Raw genomic sequence first — 19,047 nt, forward strand, 5'->3', positions numbered from 1 at the left:
TGAAGCTTAGGTTCTCTGAGCCTGGAAGTTTTAGAAAGAAGAATCCAGAAACAGATTTCTTTTCCTGCCCCTTCCTGCATCTGCCCTGCCTACTTCTCTGACCTCATTCCCACTCCTTTCTCCCTACACCACAACACCCCAGCCACTTCCCCTTTTTGCTGCCCAGGGCATACCAAGCTCGCTCCTGCTTCAGAGTCATGCCATCCTGTCGTCTCTTTCCTGGAACACTCTCTCTAAAGATCATTGTTCTTTTGCAGGTCTGATTAAAAGCCACCTCTCCATCTCCCTACCATTTCGAGTTCCCTACACCTGACCCTGGCTAACTTTCTTCCTGGCATGTATCACTATTTGCAAGTATATAATTTATGTTCTTGTTTATTATCCTTCTAGAGATTACATACTAGAATATAATCTCCATGAAGGCAGAGACTTTATCTAAATTACTACATCTCTACCACTAGAACCACATCTAACATGTAAAAGGCACTCAATAAATATTTGTTGAATGAATATATTCATATCATAATCACATAACCAATTTCCATAACTGAGTACTAAATAACCCAAGAGAATAGGCATTATTGCAGTAAAGCCTTGGCAGAGAACCATAATACACTGTAGTTGGTAATAATCTCTAATTAGATCCTTCAGCTACTAGAAACTTCCAGGCAACTGCTGGCAACAAACTCAGAATTTGTGTCCCAGGTTATATATCAACATGAGAATTAACAGAGCACCACATCTCTGGAAAAGTCCCATTCAAATGGCTTCTGGTTACATCACTAGGACAATACTTCCATCTAGAAATGTTCAAAGGACCAAAAACCAATAATACATAAACCAAACTTTGGAACCAAACTATATTCAGTGTAAGAGAGAATTCTTAATATACAACTTGATATACATTATCAATATTAGCTATCTTAAAATCTGGTCTTTATCATACCTCAAAACCTAACAAGACCGAAAAAAAAAAAAAAAAACTGGTAAGATAAACATTAGTGAAAAGTTTAGGCTTTCTGTCAAGGCTGATGGAGAAGAATAACGTTTAAAGGGATAAATCTTTGATTTCTGAAAAGTCCATTTTGCTACAAATTTATATTCTTTTTCTCATCAACTAGGAATATCTTCTATTACAACAAAATTAAAAGACAGCAGTAATGTTGGATAATTTTTAAAGTACTTATATCTTCAATTTGTAATCTAGTGGTTTTCAAAACAAAAAACATGTGTGCTATCTAAAAATCCACCCTTGTGGTCATTCAATTTGTACACCAGTTTATTTAGATTTGTTCATCAGAATTACTTTGAAATGTAAACTAGGTTCAGGTGGCACACAGGGTATCAAGGAGTCCAGCTGATGTTCCCAAATTATACTGCGGTTGTGTGTAAGTCATTTAATCTCTCTGTGAGTCACTCTTTCTACTTACAAAATGGAGAGACCGCTCCACTGAGTTAGTCCTGCTGGGAAAAAGGGAGTTTGACGAGCGAGCCTTTCAACCCAGTGATATTTGTTAAAGAACCAAAAGACAAGTAAGAATAGTAAGTTGCTCATTTTCTAATATATACAACAAATGTTTAGGAAATAAAATATAAGATATTAGATACTACAAAATTCTAAAACACTTGAAACAAGACTAGGTAAGAGATTCAACTCTTAAATCCAAAATACAGACTTGAGGTATGTTCTTTTCATTGAAGAAAAATTCAGAAGATTATTTATCAAACTTTGATGTGTGGAAAATATTTTCAAAAACGATAGACAGTAAAGCACTAAAAAATGTTGTGCTTTGTGACAAAAGAATACAAGTTTCTTTCATTCGAGTTTAAAAGAAATAATAATTATACAACACCTACCATAAGAACTTTTCTTCAATAGTTAAAAAAAAAAATCTTGGCGCATAAGACAGATAAGATGAAGCTACATTATTCCCAAATCAAATGATAATACAAGTATGAGACATGGGTAAGAATTTATAAAAATCATATGATGCACAATGCATACGTTTGAAAAGGCTTTCCCATCTCAGAGCTTCAAGCTTGCTCCTCCTTTTCTCCAAAACCCTGTCTCCACTCCTCCTGCACAGCAGTCAAAGTGAGTATCCCTTTGTGTGTTGTTTCTTCAAAGAAATCCTCCCTTACCACCTCCTTTCCTTTTTCTTCATGGGGTGTAGCATATTTAAAATCATGCAGTTGTTCTTACAATTAGAGATACTCCTCAATAAAGGACAGAGTTACATTCCAATAAACCCATCATAAATTGATGATATAAACTGAAAATGCACTTACAAGGAACTCTACTCAGTGTTCTGTAATGGCCTATATGGAACAAGAATCTAAAAAAAAAAAAAGTGGATATATGTATATGTATAACTGATTCACTTGGCTATACACATGAAACCAATACAACATTGCAAATCAACTGTACTCCAATAAAACTTTTCCAATAATTTTCAAATTTTAGGGTATTATGGACATTCATTCATATTTTTAAAAATAAAATAAAAATTTTATTTTAAAATATAAAAAAAAATGCATTCATAATGCCTAACCTACCAAACACTGAAGCTTAATCTAGCCTACCTTAAACATGCTCAGAACACTTACATTAGCTACAGTTGGCTAAATCATCTAATTACTTGAAGGCTACTTGATAATAAAGTGTTGATTATCTGCTGTAGCTTACTGAATACTGTACTGAAAGTGCAGAACAGAAAGGCTATCTGGGTACAAAATGGTTGTGATGGTTGTTTACCCTCAGGGTCTTGTACCTGACCAGGTACAGCAGCTATGGCTGCTGCCTGCCCAACATCACAAGAGTACGTACCATCTGTCACTAGCCCAGGAAAACTAGCCAAAAGCAAAATGCAAAATTCAAAGTACAGTTTCTACTGAATACACAGCACTTTTACATCATCGTCAAGTTTAAGTTGAAGAATCTTAAATCAGGGACGGTCTACATTTATTTAAGGTCTGTTTCCCCAAGTGGGGCTGGGCACCAGGTCTTATTTACCACTGAACCCCCCAACACCCAGCGCCCTGCTGAGCAGAGCAGAACCCACTCTTTATTGGCTGGATGAAAAAATGAAAACCTGACATGGACAGCTGACCATAAATTTCCAAAGCCAGAAACAGTAAGAAGAGGTAAGATTTTAAGTATCAAGAGAGGAAGGAAAAGAATATTTGATATACTTTTAATAATCACCATTAAGGGCTTCTTCCCTGATGGCTCAATGGTAAAAAAATCCACTTGCAATGCCAGAGACACAGAAGATACGGGTTCAATCCCTGGGTCAGGAAGATCCCCTGGGTGAGGGAATGGCAACCCATTGCAGTATTCTTGCCTGGAGAACTCCATGGATAGAGGAACCTGGTGGGCTACAGTCCATGGGGTCGCAGAGTTGAACTCAACTAAACACACAACCACTATTAAAATCATTAGCATTCAATTCCATGTGGGTACAAAATTGCCCTGTGCTGTTCCTAGTGTGCTGTCTGTCCATCAGTTTGTCTTAGCACATGTGTGTCCTCTTCCATACTTGAACCAAGGTCGAAACCTACCTGCTCTGGGAAACACTACATATTATTTCCTAAACTTAGACAGCAGCTGCCCATGACCTACAGCTGCTGGTCTCTGTGGCTCCCTGTGCTAAGCACAGTTTAAGGAAGACAACACCCAGAGACACAGCCCTTCCCTCCCTGGCCAAGGGAGGAAGCAGGCAGCCTGTACAGGCATAGTTAGGAGCTGCCCTCAAGCAGTGCCTCCCAGTTACCTATGGTGAAGGGCCAGCTTGTTTGTTGATTTCAAATCATATAGATGAAATCCTTAAAAATACAATAAAAATAAATTAGACTTCAACCCCCAACGAGAGTTAGAGACAACAACCTTCCGCACAATTGGAATTCCATGCATAACTTTACAGTCAATCCTTAGAATTCACAGTTCCTTCACAACCATGGTTTCAACCAACAGCCGATCATGTATTGGGTTGGCAAAAAGTTCATTAGGGTTTTTCTATAAGATGGTTTAGAAAAACACGAATGAACATTTTGGTCAACCCAACAGTACTGTAATACGTATTTACTGAAAAAAAATCCACATATAAGTGGACCTATGCAGTTCAGACTCAAGTTGTTCAAGGGTCAGCTGTATTTGAAAAATGAAATGCCAGTTATAAAAAATGGCAAAGTCAAATTACTATAATTTCTCAATGCCCACTCTCAGTTGCCATACCTATCCCATTACAAGTCCATATTCAGCAGTCCAAGAACCAGCACCATCTACAAACCACAGTTTGAGCAGCAAAAAACCTAAATTCTCTAAGAAACTCCACTCACTCACCATTGCCCAAAGAAATCGGCGAACCTCTCCTACTGCATGTAGAGGGAGAGATGAGGCAGGTTTGCTGTGAAGATTAATGATTACAGTATTTTCGGCATAGAGGTTGCAGGTTTAAAAGCAGAAAGTGAAGTGAAAGTGAAGTGGCTCAGTCATGCCCAACTCTTTGCAATCCCATGGACTGTAGCCTACCAGGATCCTCCATCCATGGGATTTTCCAGGCAAGAGGACTGGAGAGAATTGCCATTTCCTTCTCCAGGTTAAAAACAGAAGCCATTATTAATGTGACAAATCCCTGTAGGAGCTTTTTCAGTTTACAAACCTCTCCTTATCTCATGTGATCCCTGTAACACCTCAAGGGTTCTCACCCGCCTTCATGTGGGAAGTCACAGCACAAACGTGAAATGTCCTGCCATCGGTGAGGAAGGGCTTCCCTGGTACACACTGCCTGAGCAGGCACAGAGGAGACGTGGGGCAGTCTGTATGCCCAGGTCTGCACGGGACACTTACGCTCTCTGGAATTCTGGGATGCTGAAGATGGCCTGCATCACAGAGCTGAGATAGCAGCTATTGCCCAGGTTCTTGAGCCCTGTGTACCCTGGGCCGTACATGGGCTTCAGCTTTGTCCCCGTCTCCTGGATCACCTCCCACTCGCTGACCCGCGGCTTGATGTCGTTGTCCTGGAGCCCATTCTCTGTCTGGGGCAAGATCAGTGAAGAAATACAACTTTGACGATGACTGTCATTCCAAGATCACATCCCACAAATTCTTTCTAACAGCAACAGAGGTTTCTGCCTTTCCCCTCAATTAAACAGAGAAATAAACAACCTCATTAAAAGCGACTGAGATAGTGATGGTTGCACAAGGCAAATGGACTTTGTGCCACAAAACTGTATGCTTAAAAATTGTTGAAATAGTAAGCTTTATGTTAGGTATAGCTTTCCATAATTTAATAAATGACCACATTTAAAAGATTTAACAATAAAAGAGACAAAGACCAAGGGGAAAGGGGATAGGAGGAGGAAGAAGACAAACAGGAATCAATAAAAAAGAAGGCAGATACAACACAACACAGCAGACAAAAAGCAAGACAATTGGAGAGGAAAGTGGAGTAAAACCACGGGGCTCGGGAGAAGCTCAACGTAGGAGGGAGGTTTAAAGAAGAGCAGAGAAAATAAATTAAAAAGTGACATGAGTGAGACAGAGGAATTAGACGGAGAATGTGAGGAAAGGGAGATGGCCTGGGCTAAAGCAAAACATGCACATTTAACTGCTCCTCATAGGGTCAAATATTACACAGCCACAACACCAGCCTGAAAACACAATATAAAATGAGGCACAGGGTTTCCATCAACAATAAATAATCTACTGGTTTACTCTTTCCACACACCCCCAACAAGCTCTCCTTCCCTTCCTGAAATTAATTAAAGTGATGTTTGGTCACAAATCATTTTAAAGGTCATCTCCCCATACCTTCGGCCTTTAGTGAACAAAAAAAGATTCATGCAGCTCTCCATCAAAGGAGACAAAAATTTTGCAAGTAAACTCCAACTAAAACAAAATGGTACTTGACGAGGTGCCATGTTCATTATAAAATTTTAAAACTCTAAGTACACTGATAACCAAAAGAAAATGCTAATTAAGTTTGAGAAGTAAATGCAAACATTAAAACCTAAAACCTATAAAATGAAGATGCATGTGACAGGAATTATATAAATAAACCAAACAGTTTCCCTGTAAGGTGGGAATAGAGACAAAAGGAGATCCTTCTCACCCCATGCATATGAAGCATGTCAATTCCAAAATGTGCTAAGTGCTTGGCCAAATGAGGGTCCAAAACAGCTTCCTCTTCTTGGAAAGAATAAACATCTAGAAGGTGAAAAGAAAATAAGCACTGAGACCTGCAATCAAGTTATTCAATATTCAACATGCACCCACCAACCTCCTCCTATGCACTGGGCTTGGGACACATCAATGAACACACAAAAAACTCGTGAGTTTCAACTGGGGGGAAGACAGATGATAAACAATAAGCGTAACCAATGGGTATTTTTGTAAATATATCTATATATCAATCCTTTTGACATTTCAGAAAGTAATTTTATAAAGGATTTCTGAAACAAGAAAAAGAAGACAGTGTCTAAAGCTAAAATAATTTAAAACTAGACAAATGCAAATGCCTAACACTAACTGTTCTAATCCCAGTGGCATGTTTATAAGTTCAGGAGGAGGAAAGTGGGAAGGAGGAGACGGTGACACTGCCTGCCACCCTCAGGGGGAACCAGTGAAGAACAGAGAAACAGGACCTTGGGCTGTCTGAATGGCTGGACTGTGGTGTGAGGTCCAGGACAAAACGAAATTCTGCCCATGGAAACCTCGTAGTCTCAGAGCTACCACCACACGACCTTCCACCTCCATCTGCCCCCTCGTCCCCTCCTCCCCAGTGTCCACACCTCAGAGAGCTGGTGAGGGGTCTCTGAAGACTGCAGTGCACCCCAAACGTGCCCACCCCGCAGCACATGGAAGACGATGATGCGTCTGGTACAGCGGGGTAACTCAGGAGGCTGCACCCAGCCCAGGATCCAAGAAATCAGCATGTTGACAGCCTGGTCTGTAACCCACTCCTGGGGCTCTGGTGTTGGGAAGCTGTGTGCTGAAGGGGGCTGTCTCTCTCCTCAGGACCCTCATCTCCCACCTGACCACATAAGGCTTCAGACTGAACCCAGCTTCTCCAAGGGTAGGGTATGATTTCAAAGCAACAGCAATGCCTGAAAGCTCATTAGAAACGCAGAATCTCGGGCTCCACCCAGACATACTGAACAAGAACCTGCATTTTAATGAGATCCCCACGCACACAGTAAAGTTTGAGAAGTACTGTGTAGCGCTTTCAAAAGCTACCCAAACCACCGCCTCACCTGTCCTCACATGGCAGTGCAACAGGGAAGAGGGAAACGTTTTCAGGCCCATTTTGCACATGAGGAAACGAGACTTAGAAAAGTTAAATCCTTTGTCTCAAACCCCACATGTGGCCCAAACCCAGGTAGTCTGACTCCTGGCCCCGTCCTTTCTACTCAGATTTCTTAGGAGACCAAGACTCAGTGAGGCACCATCCGAGGCCCTTAACAGGAAGGGAGAGACAAAAAACAAACCAAAATTTTGGGACTTTGGTAATGGTCCGGTGGTTAAGACTCTGCACCTCCAATGCAGGGGGCACAGGTTCAATACCTGGCTGGGGAACTAGGATCCCACATGGTTCAGCCAAAAAACAAAAACAAAATAAAAACAAAAAAACCCACAATTTCTTCACTCTAAAATTGGAAAAACAAAATGTGAAAATAGATATAAAGATATTATTCTTTACAGCAACAAAAGATAAGATTGTTCAAGGAGTTTCCTGCTCTCTGGAACAATACCAGGAGGAGAAAAAAAAAAAAAAGTGATATATAGGATCTACGGGGACCCTCTGACCCAAACCCATTGCCACCCAAAAAAAGTCAAGTCTTTCTATTATTAACAGATTAAACATTGTATAGCTTTCTCTTCTATCCCTCTTCCCTAGGCATCTATTTCAACTTATGGATAGAAGCCTTCATCTATATTCTTTTCTAAATATAATTATTTAGAATTATAATTCAGTGCACTCAAAAGTAAACACAAAAGATAAAATCCCAAGGCCAATTAAGAAAAAAAATTCCCAAATGTTTAAATATTTAAAAAAACAATAAAATTCCTTGAACTTGAAACTACATCAACTATATCTTCAATCTACAACACGTGACAGTCAAGTACCACTCAAATATTAGCTAGAAGGTAGAAACGACGCTTCCCATGCACTTTCAATTTGGTCATTATTTAAACTAGTGAGAATTTCTAGTTTAACAAAGAATGTTCAAACTACTGCACACCTGTACTCATCTCACATGAGAGCAAAGTAATGTTCAAAATTCTCCAAGCAAGGCTTCAACAGTAGATGAACTGAGAATTTCCAGATGTTCAAGCTGGATTTAGATAAGGCAGAGGAACCAGAGATTAAATTTCCAATACCCGTTGGGTCATAGAAAAAGCAAAAGAGTTCCAGAAAAACATCTACTTCTGCTTCATTGACTATGCCAAAGCCTTTGACAGTGTGTATCACAACAAACTGGAAAATTCTTCAAGAGATGGGAATACCAGATCACCTGACCTACTTCCTAGGGCTTCCCTGATAGCTCAGTTGGTAAAGAATCCGCCTGCAATGTGGGAGACCTGGGTTCAATCCCTGGGTTGGGAAGATCCCCTGGAGAAGGGAAAGGATACCCACTCCAGTATTCTGGCCTGGAGAATTCCATAGACTGTATAGCGCATGGGGTCGCAAAGAGTCGGACACGACTGAGCAGCTTTCACTTTCACTTTACCTGCCTCCTGAGAAACCTGTATGCCGGTCAAGAAGCAACAGAACTGGACATGGAACAACAGACTGGTTCCAAATTGGGAAAGGAGTACCTCAAGGCTGTATATTGTCACCCTGCTTATTTGCAGAATACATCAGGCGAAATGCTGGGCTGGATGAAGCACAAACTGGAATCAAGATTGCTGGGAGAAATAATAACCTCAGATATTCAGATGATACCCCCTTATGGCAGAAAGCAAAGAGACTAAAGAGACTCGATGAAAGTGAAAGAGAAGAGTGAAAAAGCTGGCTTAAAACTCAACATTCAAAAAATGAAGATCATGGCATCTGGTCCCATCATTTCATGGCAAACACGGGGAAACAATGGAAACAGTGACAGACTTTATTTTCTTGAGCTTCAAAATCACTGCAGATGGTGACTGCAGCCATGAAATTAAACAACACTTGCTCCTTGGAAGAAAAGCTATGGCAAACCTAGACAGCATATTAAAAAGCAGAGATATTACTTGGCCAACAAAGGTTCCTATAGTCAAAGTTATGGTTTTTCCAGTAATCATGTATGGATGTGAGAGTTGGACCATAAAGAAAGCTGAGCATCAAAGAATATTAATTCTTTTGAACTGTGGTATTAGAGAAGACTCTTGAGAGTCCCTTGGACTTGTAAGGAGATCCAACCAGTCAATCCTAAAGGAAATCAATCCTGAATATTCACTGAAAGGACGGATGCTGAAGTTCCAATACTTTGGCCACCTGATGCAAAGAGCTGACTCATTAGAAAAGACCCTGATGCTGGAAAAGACTGAAGGCAGGAGGAAAAAAGGATGACAGATGACGAGATAGTTGGACGGCCTCACCAACTCAATGGACATGAGTTTGAGAAAGCTCTGGAAGATGGTGAAGGACAGGGAAGCCTGGCGTGCTGTAGTCCATGGGGTCACAAAGAGTCAGACACGACTGAGCGACTGAACAACAGTGAGATAGTTTTGAAGACTTAAAGACTTTAAGCTTCTACTTATCAGAGCCTGAAGAGAAAATTACAACATCGATAGAAATGTACCATTGGCACTGGTCTAGGATTTTGAAATAAGTGAAAATCACATAAAATTCTATGGTTCTTAAGCTATTAGCCTCCTGCCTGCGTGAGAAATTAACATTTCCTATCTCCAGTCATTAACTGCTCCCAAAATATGACATGATTTAGTCAGACACAACAGTTACTTACCCCAATGACAAAAACAGTTTAGTGAGTAACACACAAGAAATCTAAAATTGAACTGTGATCCTTAAACTTGGCAATCATGAAGAATTTATAAGTGACACGTAGTCAGAGAAAAAAATGTTTGAAGAAGACTTGGGGACTGAAAATCCTTACACATTTTTCATTAGGAAATTTACTTTATCTCCATCTTCAGCTTAGCAAACTCAAGTCTTAACTCAGAAACTACTGCAGCAAATAAGCACAGCCTGACAAGTATTAATCTCCCTAACTCCAACCTTGACTTAAAAACTAGAAGCTAAGAAACAGAAAGTTCACAGAAAGATCCTCCTGCTAAGTCTCTTCAGTCATGTCCGACTCTGTGTGACCCCACAGACAGCAGCCCACCAGGCTCCCCCGTCCCTGGGATTCTCCAGGCAAGATCCTCCTAGGAATAGCCTAAGCAGAGTTTCATAAGTAACTACACTTACTTTAGAAGTAAACTAGTCATTGTTTCAAGTTAAATGACAAATGAAGCCATGGAGAGTGTAGAGAGATCCATAGAAGCGAAAAGATTTAAGAAAAGATTTAAGAAAAGATTTACTGAATTAAAATGACAGAAAGAAGATCTCTGGCTGCCTAGGAATAAAAAGTTTTACTAAGAAAGATCACAAAGGAATTTTGTGAGGATATGGAAATGTTCACTCTCTTTATAGTGAGGGTAATGATTAGGGAGCTATATATTTTAAAAATTCATTACCTAAAATATTAAAAGTTTCCACTTACTATATGTAACTTTTACTTCAATCTGCAACCCAGCCTTGACCCATATGAGTCAATGAATGAATAAATGGATATTCATAAATCCCTTTATGAATTCATAAATAAAGGTAATATTTAAAGGGGAAAAAAAATTTCCAGCATGAATTGATGTGATGAGCACATTAGAAAATAGTATGTGCACTGAGGAAACTATAATCAATAACCAGTGATAAACCATAATGGAAAAGAATAAGTATATACATATATGTACAACTGAATCAAAAATTCTTCTAAACAGCAGAAATTAACACAACATTGTAAACCAACTATACCTTGATAAAATTTTTTTTAAAATAAATAAAATAGTATGTGTATTAAGTTTCAAAAGTAATGAAGGAAAACTTATAAAGATGGAGGCTAAGACTGAGACCAAGACTGAGAATCTGTAAGGAATTATATATAAAAGTGGTAATTTCTTATCTCTAATGAGGTTTCTTTGTTTTTTGTTTTTCTATTAATATTTTTCCAAATTTATTATATTTTGATTGAAAAAATGTTTTGCAACTAATTGCCAAAGATTACAAATATTACAAATATTTCTATCGGATGGTATGCTATTAGAAGTAGTGTACCACTGGTCACCCTTGTTCACTCATATGGATTCACTGACTCATTCATTCATTCACTGTAGTCAACAAATAAATACTGAATACCAAATATGTACGGATACTGAGGATACAATAAGAAATAAGTTAAGCGAGGCCCCTGCCCTCATAAGTTGAAATGTTACTGTTTCAAATAGTCTTATACGAATGCTGGTTTGGTATAACGGACCTCCACAGATGTCTTCTTGGCTGTGGTTTACTCATGTGACTTTCAGCTCTCTTTCTTAGCCCCAGAAAGTGGCAGAAGTCCAGATCTTGCCTGCAGATCCCCACACAGGAAAGAAGGAGAGAGAGGTAAAGATATACTTCAAGAAGCTCTGGTGTTTTAGAAAGACTAATGAAACCATAGAAGCTGGCTTCACTGCTCTGTTCTCACAGCTCAAACGGAGAGAAAAAACAGAACTGTTGGTCAAACACCAAGTCATAAGCCACAGAGGAAAGGTTCTCTCCAGAGTAAGTGTGATCTGTTCACCCAAACTGTCTCTCTTCACCATGAGTTTATATTTGCGCCCACAGAGTACCTTCCACAGACAGGAAAAGAGGAGAAGCAAGAGAATGCTCCAGCAATTGATCTAGAAAGCCAAACACAAAATGAATGAGGTCAAAGGTGTGTACTATCACCTTAGACAGCATAAGTCCCAGACCAAACAGAATCTAGACTGTAGTCAGGAAACGAAAGCAAGTAAGAGGAAAGAGATGTCAGTAAAAGAGACACGAAGAAAAAGAAAAAAGGATAAATCAGAGGAACAAATTGTATTGGTGTGTCTGTCTTCCTCCATCTGTTTACTCCACAAATACTTACTGACACCTACTATGTGTGAGGGACTTTGCTGGATGCTAGAGATATGATAGGGAACAACAACTCTGTTGTTCAGGGTCTGCTGTCTTATGCAAAGTGCCACAGTGGAGCAGCAAAGAAGCACACAGAGGGGTACAAGCCACGTCAAAACTAAAATGAAGTAGTCAATCCTTGATTCCAAATCCTTGGACTGATGCCCAGGTCAGGGTTGAAGATGACCAAGTAAGAAAAGCCACCTTGAGATGCTGCTGAGCTGGGCAGAGTCAGGGGGATAGGTGATTTCACAGCTGCCACTGATAGGAACAGAATGATGGGACAAAAATGATGATTAAATAGTTAGTCCCACCGGAGGATTGTAAGTAAAAAATATGGGAGACCCACATATGTTAATGATTATTCAAGAAAGCAGGTTTGCTTAACCACAAAACCAATCAGGCTTGCTTACCAAAAAACCCATGCAACGGAAGCAAGGGACATGCCCCAAAACAATGAAACAACGGTGGCCTGAGTCCCAAAATCCTACCCAATGAACTCAGTAAATTAATGATCCCTAGAACAAGTTCTGTGCACACACACAAAAATAATTGTTTATGGAAAGGTAACTTTTCAAAATGAAAAACCCTCATTGTACTAAAACTTGAAAACATTTTTCCAAAATTCTATATGACAATCCTGGCCTGACCATACAGGGACAAGTAAGCTTCCTGGCCCTACCTGGGGGAGGAACTGATGATGAAAACATGATATCTAGTCAAGAAAGATAAAGGTCTTCTCTCCCTCCCTACTTTTCCTTTGATTACAAAACTGCAGCCCACTAAGTTCTCAGGACACAGGAGTTCTTGCCCACCCGCTTCTTATCTACCACTTTACTGTCACTGAATTCTTCTCTGCACTGAGACAGAAAGGACTATAGTACCAGGGCTCTTCAGAGCCCTCCCCGCCAAAATGACACTGATTTGTTTCACCATGGCCATCTCAGAAGACCCTTCTGCAATCACCAAGGCTGTGAGGCTTCTTCTTAGGTAAACTAATTTCCATGATGAAAGAAAAAAACACCCTTGCCTGCCTCCAACCTTTTTAATTCCCTTCCCACCAACCTCAACCTCAATCTGCCAAAGAATGTCTCCTCCCACAGAGGAGAGCTCTTCATTTGTTTGTACAGTGATCTGTTTCTTATTTTGTTTCCTGCTGTACCCATGGAACCAGAGTGGAATTTGATAGGGGGCCCACTTTTATTACCCAGCCACCACAATGGCCATGACTGGGGGATCACAGCTTCCTGGAAGAACTAATTCTAGACTGAGATGTCAAGATGAGTAGGAGTTTCTCACTGAACAGGTATATCCTTGTTGGGGAGAAGGAAACCAGGATGATTGGATCATACCACCATTAAGTATCTGAGTTCACAACCTGCTTGGATTCCATGTTCACTAAGCAATAGTCTAAATATAATTCAGCTTCCCACAGGGAAGGAATGTACTGGTCGAGTTGACATAAACATCCCACTTACAAGCAGTTGTGGTTCTCATTAGAAACTAAAAAATAAACTCCCTGACTTTAAGATTCTGGCTCTTGTGAGTTGAATTAGCTCCTCAGTGAGCCTACCAAGTATGGAAGATGGGCTTTCAACAGAAGTACCTTCGTAAGGAGGCAGCCACCCTGCCCCGGACAGAAGGAACCCTGCCCTCCTGGGCCTCAATATCCACAAAGCCCATTCTCAGACATTTAAAGAAACTTCACATTTTTGTTAATTTATTTGGCTTTTAAATAAATATTAAGCTACACCTAGCAATCTATTAAACAGATTTAAAAAGTACAAAAATAGAATTAATACATCTCATAAACTAATATCTTGGGCAAACTTCAGGAGATAGTGGAGGACAGGGAAGCCTGGCGTGCTACAATCCACACGGTTGCAAATAGACACGACTTGGCGACTGAACAACAGCAACAGCAACAACAAATAAACTAATATGATAATTAGACTGAAAATAATTATTTGCATTAAAACCAACTCTGCATAAGATAAACAGGAATCAAATCCTGATCTATTTTCAAAAACTGAACATTTTCTCAGCTAAGTGAATTCAAGAACCTTCATCATAGCTGAATGTTTCACATTGTTTTTGCCAATGTTTTATGTTTTCTATGGTTGAAAAGTAGCATTTATTCAAATACTCTCAATTACATGATAAGGAAAATCTTGAAAGTTCACCCTCCCCTACAAGAAAAACAAAAACTTAATAATGGCAGATAATGGGTTAATATTCTTAATGGCTAAGAAGTTTTTAAAAGCCAGTAAGGAAAACACCCACACCTACTAGAAAATCGCCCTAAGAAACTCAGAAAAAGAACTACAAATAGCCAAGAATACTATGAAAAAGTTCAGCCTCACTATAAAGCAAGTTAAAACAAGATAACAGATTAGCCAAGGTTTTAAAATATTTTGAATATGAAAAGTTGTCAAAGATTTGTTGGAATAGGTATTCTCATACATTTCAGGAGGGCGTATGAATTACTACAGTTATTTAAAAGAGAAACTCGGCAACTGAAAATTAAATTTAAAGGTTCAACCCTTTGTTCACAGGAATGTGTCCTTAAAAGAAAAAATCATTAGACAAACACCCAAAGACTTGCATATATACAAAGATGTTCATCAGAAAAGCAAAACGGTAACATCTTACAGGGAAACAAGAATAATTGATGCTTTTGAACTGTGGTGTTGGAGAAGACTCTTGAGAGTCCCTTGGACTGCAAGGAAATCAAACCAGTCAATCTAAAGGAAATCAGTCCTGAACATTTATTGGAAGGACTGATGCTGAAGCTGAAACTCCAATACTTTGGCCATCTGATGACTCATTGGAAAAGACCCTGATGCTGGGCAAGATTGAAGGCAGAAGGAGAAGGGGATGACAGAGGATGAGATGGTTGGATGACATCACTAACTCAATGGACATGAATTTGAGCAAGCTTGGTGATGGACAGGGAAGCCTGGTGTGCTGCAGTCCATGGGGTCGCAAAGAGCCAGACACAACTGAGCTACTGAACTAAACGGAACAGGGGAATAGTGAAATGATTTGTGGAACTAACAGGGGATACTGAAGAATGTTTAATGACATAGAAAATATAATGTTAAATAGAGAAAATAGGGAATAAAACTTTACACAGTGTGATTCAATTTTTGTAAAAATGCAGGCTATGTATGTGTATTTGTATGAGAACTGATCAAGGCTTTAAAAAAGAAAAAAGACTGAAAGGATACACTCAAATTATTAGAAGCAGAGCAGTTTGTCCAGGGAGTGGTATTACTCCCGATTTTTATTTTTAAAACTCCATGTTTTTTTATGTCTCTAAATTTTTCTCTGCTTTCTAAATATGTTACACTGAATATCTGCTTCCCATATTATCAAACGGCTAATACAAAACTTTCCTGTCTGAGGTTAAAGGAAAGAAACTTTAGATGAACTCTAAATCACAGTTTGAAAATAAATTTCATGCTTAAAAAAAAAAAAAAAGCTCCTGGAAAAGATTCTTAGAGAACAGAATTAATCCTTGCCTTTATTCAGTTCAGTTCAGTCGCTCAGTCATGTCCGACTCTGCTACCCCATGAATAGCAGCACGCCAGGTCTCCCTGTCCATCACCAACTCCCGGAGTTCACTCAGATTCACTCAGATGTCCATCGAGTCAGTGATGCCATCCAGCCATCTCATCCTCTGTCGTCCCCTTCTTCTCCCGCCCCCAACCCCTCCCAGCATCAGAGTCTTTTCCAATGAGTCAACTCTTCGCATGAGGTGGCCAAAGTACTGGAGTTTCAGCTTTAGCATCATTCCTTCCAAAGAAATCCCAGGGCTGATCTCCTTCAGAATGGACTGGTTGGATCTCCTTGCAGTCCAAGGGACTCTCAAGAGTCTTCTCCAACACCACAGTTCAAAAGCATCAATTCTTCGGCACTCAGCCTCCTTCAGAGTCCAACTCTCACATCCATACATGACCACAGGAAAAACCATAGCCTTGACTAGACGGACCTTTGTTGCCTTTATTATTAGCATATATTTAAATAGAATACAATTATTTAAATACTTATAGACTAGTTGGTTCATTTAACCAAAGTATCCATGCCTAGTATAAGATTTTTGTATGGAACTCAAAGATGAATAAGACAGAGCTCAACTGAAATTTTAGAACAAAGTCCCATACATAAATAATTTTAGTCTTGAACAGGATGTTCTGAGAGCTGGACTTCTAATAACTAATCTCAAAGCACTACATAATATAACTTCACCATAAACAGAATGAAATACTGCCATCTGCAGCGACATGGATGGACCTAGATTACCATACCAAGTAAAGTAGGCCAGAAAGAGAAAGAGAAATATCACCCATCATTGTGTATGGGATCTAAAAAGATGATACAAACGAACTTATTTCCAAACAGAAACAGACTCACAGACACAGAAAACAAATTTATGGTTACCAAAGTTTGCTTTGGTTAACAGATACAAGTTTGGGATTAACAGATACAATCTACTATATATAAAATAGATCAGCAATAAGGACCACTGTATAGCGCAGGAAACTATATTCAATGTATTATAATAACCTATAATAGAAAAGAATCTGAAAAAAAACGAATCACTTTGCTGTATACCCGAAACGAACACTGTAAATCAACTATACTTCAATTTTTCAAAAAGGTCCTGCATCTTTAAAATAGCACTAAAAGTAGAAACATCTGAATTATCCTCCCCTTACAGTTGTACCCAATAGAATACCTATGTTATGATCCCTTCTCTCTGGAGCCCCTACAAGGACTGTGATGATTACCACGTATACCATTCAACAGAGCCATGTCACCCCAAATCCAACTGGCAGACTACAGTCCATGGGGTGGCAAAGAGACACAACTAAAAACAACATCAAAAAACAAAATTCAGTCAAAGAAAGATAACAGAGAAGAAAAGACAAATGTCTATATTTGTCCTAAAAAAAATCATCTTACCTTAAAGCAGAGAAGAAAGAGACTTAACACCTGGACAGATGGAGAAGACTGACCTGAGTATGGGTCCAGGTCGGTGCTTCATAAATGCTGTCAGTGACCTGAGATGATGGGTTCTTATGACCACAGCTCTGTATTTAATTTTCTCATTATCAGTCCTGATATAAGTTCTCTGTTCCCTCACCCAATGGTGGAAGGAATTAACTGTACAAACATGGCTAAAAGCTAACGCAGTGTGAGAACACACAAAGGATCAGTAGGAACCAGTTCTAACCCTCTGCTGCACTGGACGCAATCACTGCCCACTGATGTCAAGGGGTCTGAACACCCCGTATCTTGAACAACCATCTACTCCATAATGACACTAATCCCCCTAATGGACTCTAGGCTTTCAAACCCCTACTATTCTAATGGTGAGTTTGATATTGCACATTTACTTCACAAGTCCTGATTCCTCCTTCTGTCCTCTTTGTTTTTTGGTCGCTCAGTCGTGTCCAACTCTTTTGTGACCCTGTAGAGTGGAGCCCACCAGACTCCTCTGTCTGTGGGATTTCCCAGGCAAGAATACTGGAGTGGGTTGCCATTTCCTTCTCCAGGGGATCTTCCTGACCCAGCAATCGAACCTGCGTCTCCTGCACTGGCAGGTGGATTCTTTCCCGCTGAGCCATTAGCCAAGGAACATACAGAAAGATACAAAAGCAAAAAACTTTTACCAAGACTCTACTGTGGGCACCGGGCTAAATGATTATGCACCTTGACAAATCTATGAGGGAAATACCATGATTATCCTCAAGATGAGGAACTGGAGGCTGACCCAAGATCTCACAGCTAATAAGAGGTAGAATCAGGATTCACGCCTGGGCTGTCTTAGTCCCGAGCTTATGGCCTCCAATCCCAGAGATGAAGGCACTGGTTAAACCAAGAGGGAGCCACTGCAGGTGCCTGAGTTGGTAAAGGCACACTCACCGGCCCCATCCGGAGTGATGGTCCCCAGTTTCACAGCGAGAGGGTAGCCTGTGTCTCTGTAATGCTCCAACGCATGCCCGTTGCCCCCAGAGCTGTCAAAGAACCACTTCCCACACAGCACGGAGCCATCGGTCAGGTTCAACCAGAGGTTCTCCCGAAGGTCGCATCTGGCACACTTCCAACCACTGTGAAGTCATCAGAGGACAGTTAGCACAGCCACAGCACAAGGCATGATGAGAAAACCAACATCTAAGAAAAAGGGGTGTCTCAGGTTGGGGGGGAGCAGGGTCGCAGGAGATGGTCAGTGGAATAGCAGAGACCCATTCCAGAACAGAAGGAGCACTCACACGGGGCCAGGTCCTCCAAGAGAGCTCTTCTACCTTAGAAAACTGACACAGAACCTGAGGGTAGGAAAAGAGGCCATTTCCTTAAAATTCCTTACATGAGAGACAGTAAAGCCTGAGTGAGTGTAAATTATGAAAGATCCCATGTGTATAAACAGCTGAGGTTCTAAAGCATCAACCACTAGTAGTAATGCTTCACTACTAGTTTAAACAAAACTCTACTATACTGACAATCTAAGTAGAAAGGAATCCACTTCATTGTTGTTGTTATTATTCAGTCTCTAGGTCGTGTCCAACGCTTTATGACCTCATGGGTGTAGCAGGCCAGGCTCCTTTGTCCACCACTATCTCCCAGAGTTTGCTCAAGTTCATGTTCATTGAGTTGGTGATGTTATCTAACCATCTCATCCTCTGTGCCCCTGTTCTCCTTTTGCCTTCAATCCCAGCATCAGGGTCTTTTCCAATGAGTCAGCTCTTTGCATTAGGTGGCCAAAGATTGGAGCTTCAGCATCAGTCCTTCCAATGAATACTCAGGGTTAATTTCCTTGAGGAGCGTTGGTCTTCTTGCAGTCCAAAGAACTGAAGAATCT

At 40.1% G+C, this 19,047-nt stretch overlaps 1 protein-coding gene across 2 annotated transcripts in view; it reads right to left on the bottom strand.

The window, feature by feature from the left end:
• USP13 (ubiquitin specific peptidase 13) overlaps positions 1-19,047 on the bottom strand; it is a 131,233-nt gene that overhangs the window by 62,296 nt on the left and 49,890 nt on the right. For both annotated transcript variants that reach the window (XM_019959325.2, XM_019959332.2), the window contains exons 6-8: positions 18,114-18,298; positions 6,114-6,208; positions 4,850-5,037 (exon numbers count right to left, since the gene is read on the bottom strand). In XM_019959325.2, the coding sequence (XP_019814884.1) occupies positions 4,850-5,037; positions 6,114-6,208; positions 18,114-18,298 (468 nt within the window). The remainder of the gene's footprint in view (positions 1-4,849; positions 5,038-6,113; positions 6,209-18,113; positions 18,299-19,047) is intronic.

This window comes from Bos indicus, chromosome 1 (genome assembly GCF_029378745.1).
Source record: "Bos indicus isolate NIAB-ARS_2022 breed Sahiwal x Tharparkar chromosome 1, NIAB-ARS_B.indTharparkar_mat_pri_1.0, whole genome shotgun sequence".
In the NCBI taxonomy this organism is placed as follows: Eukaryota; Metazoa; Chordata; class Mammalia; order Artiodactyla; family Bovidae; genus Bos; species Bos indicus.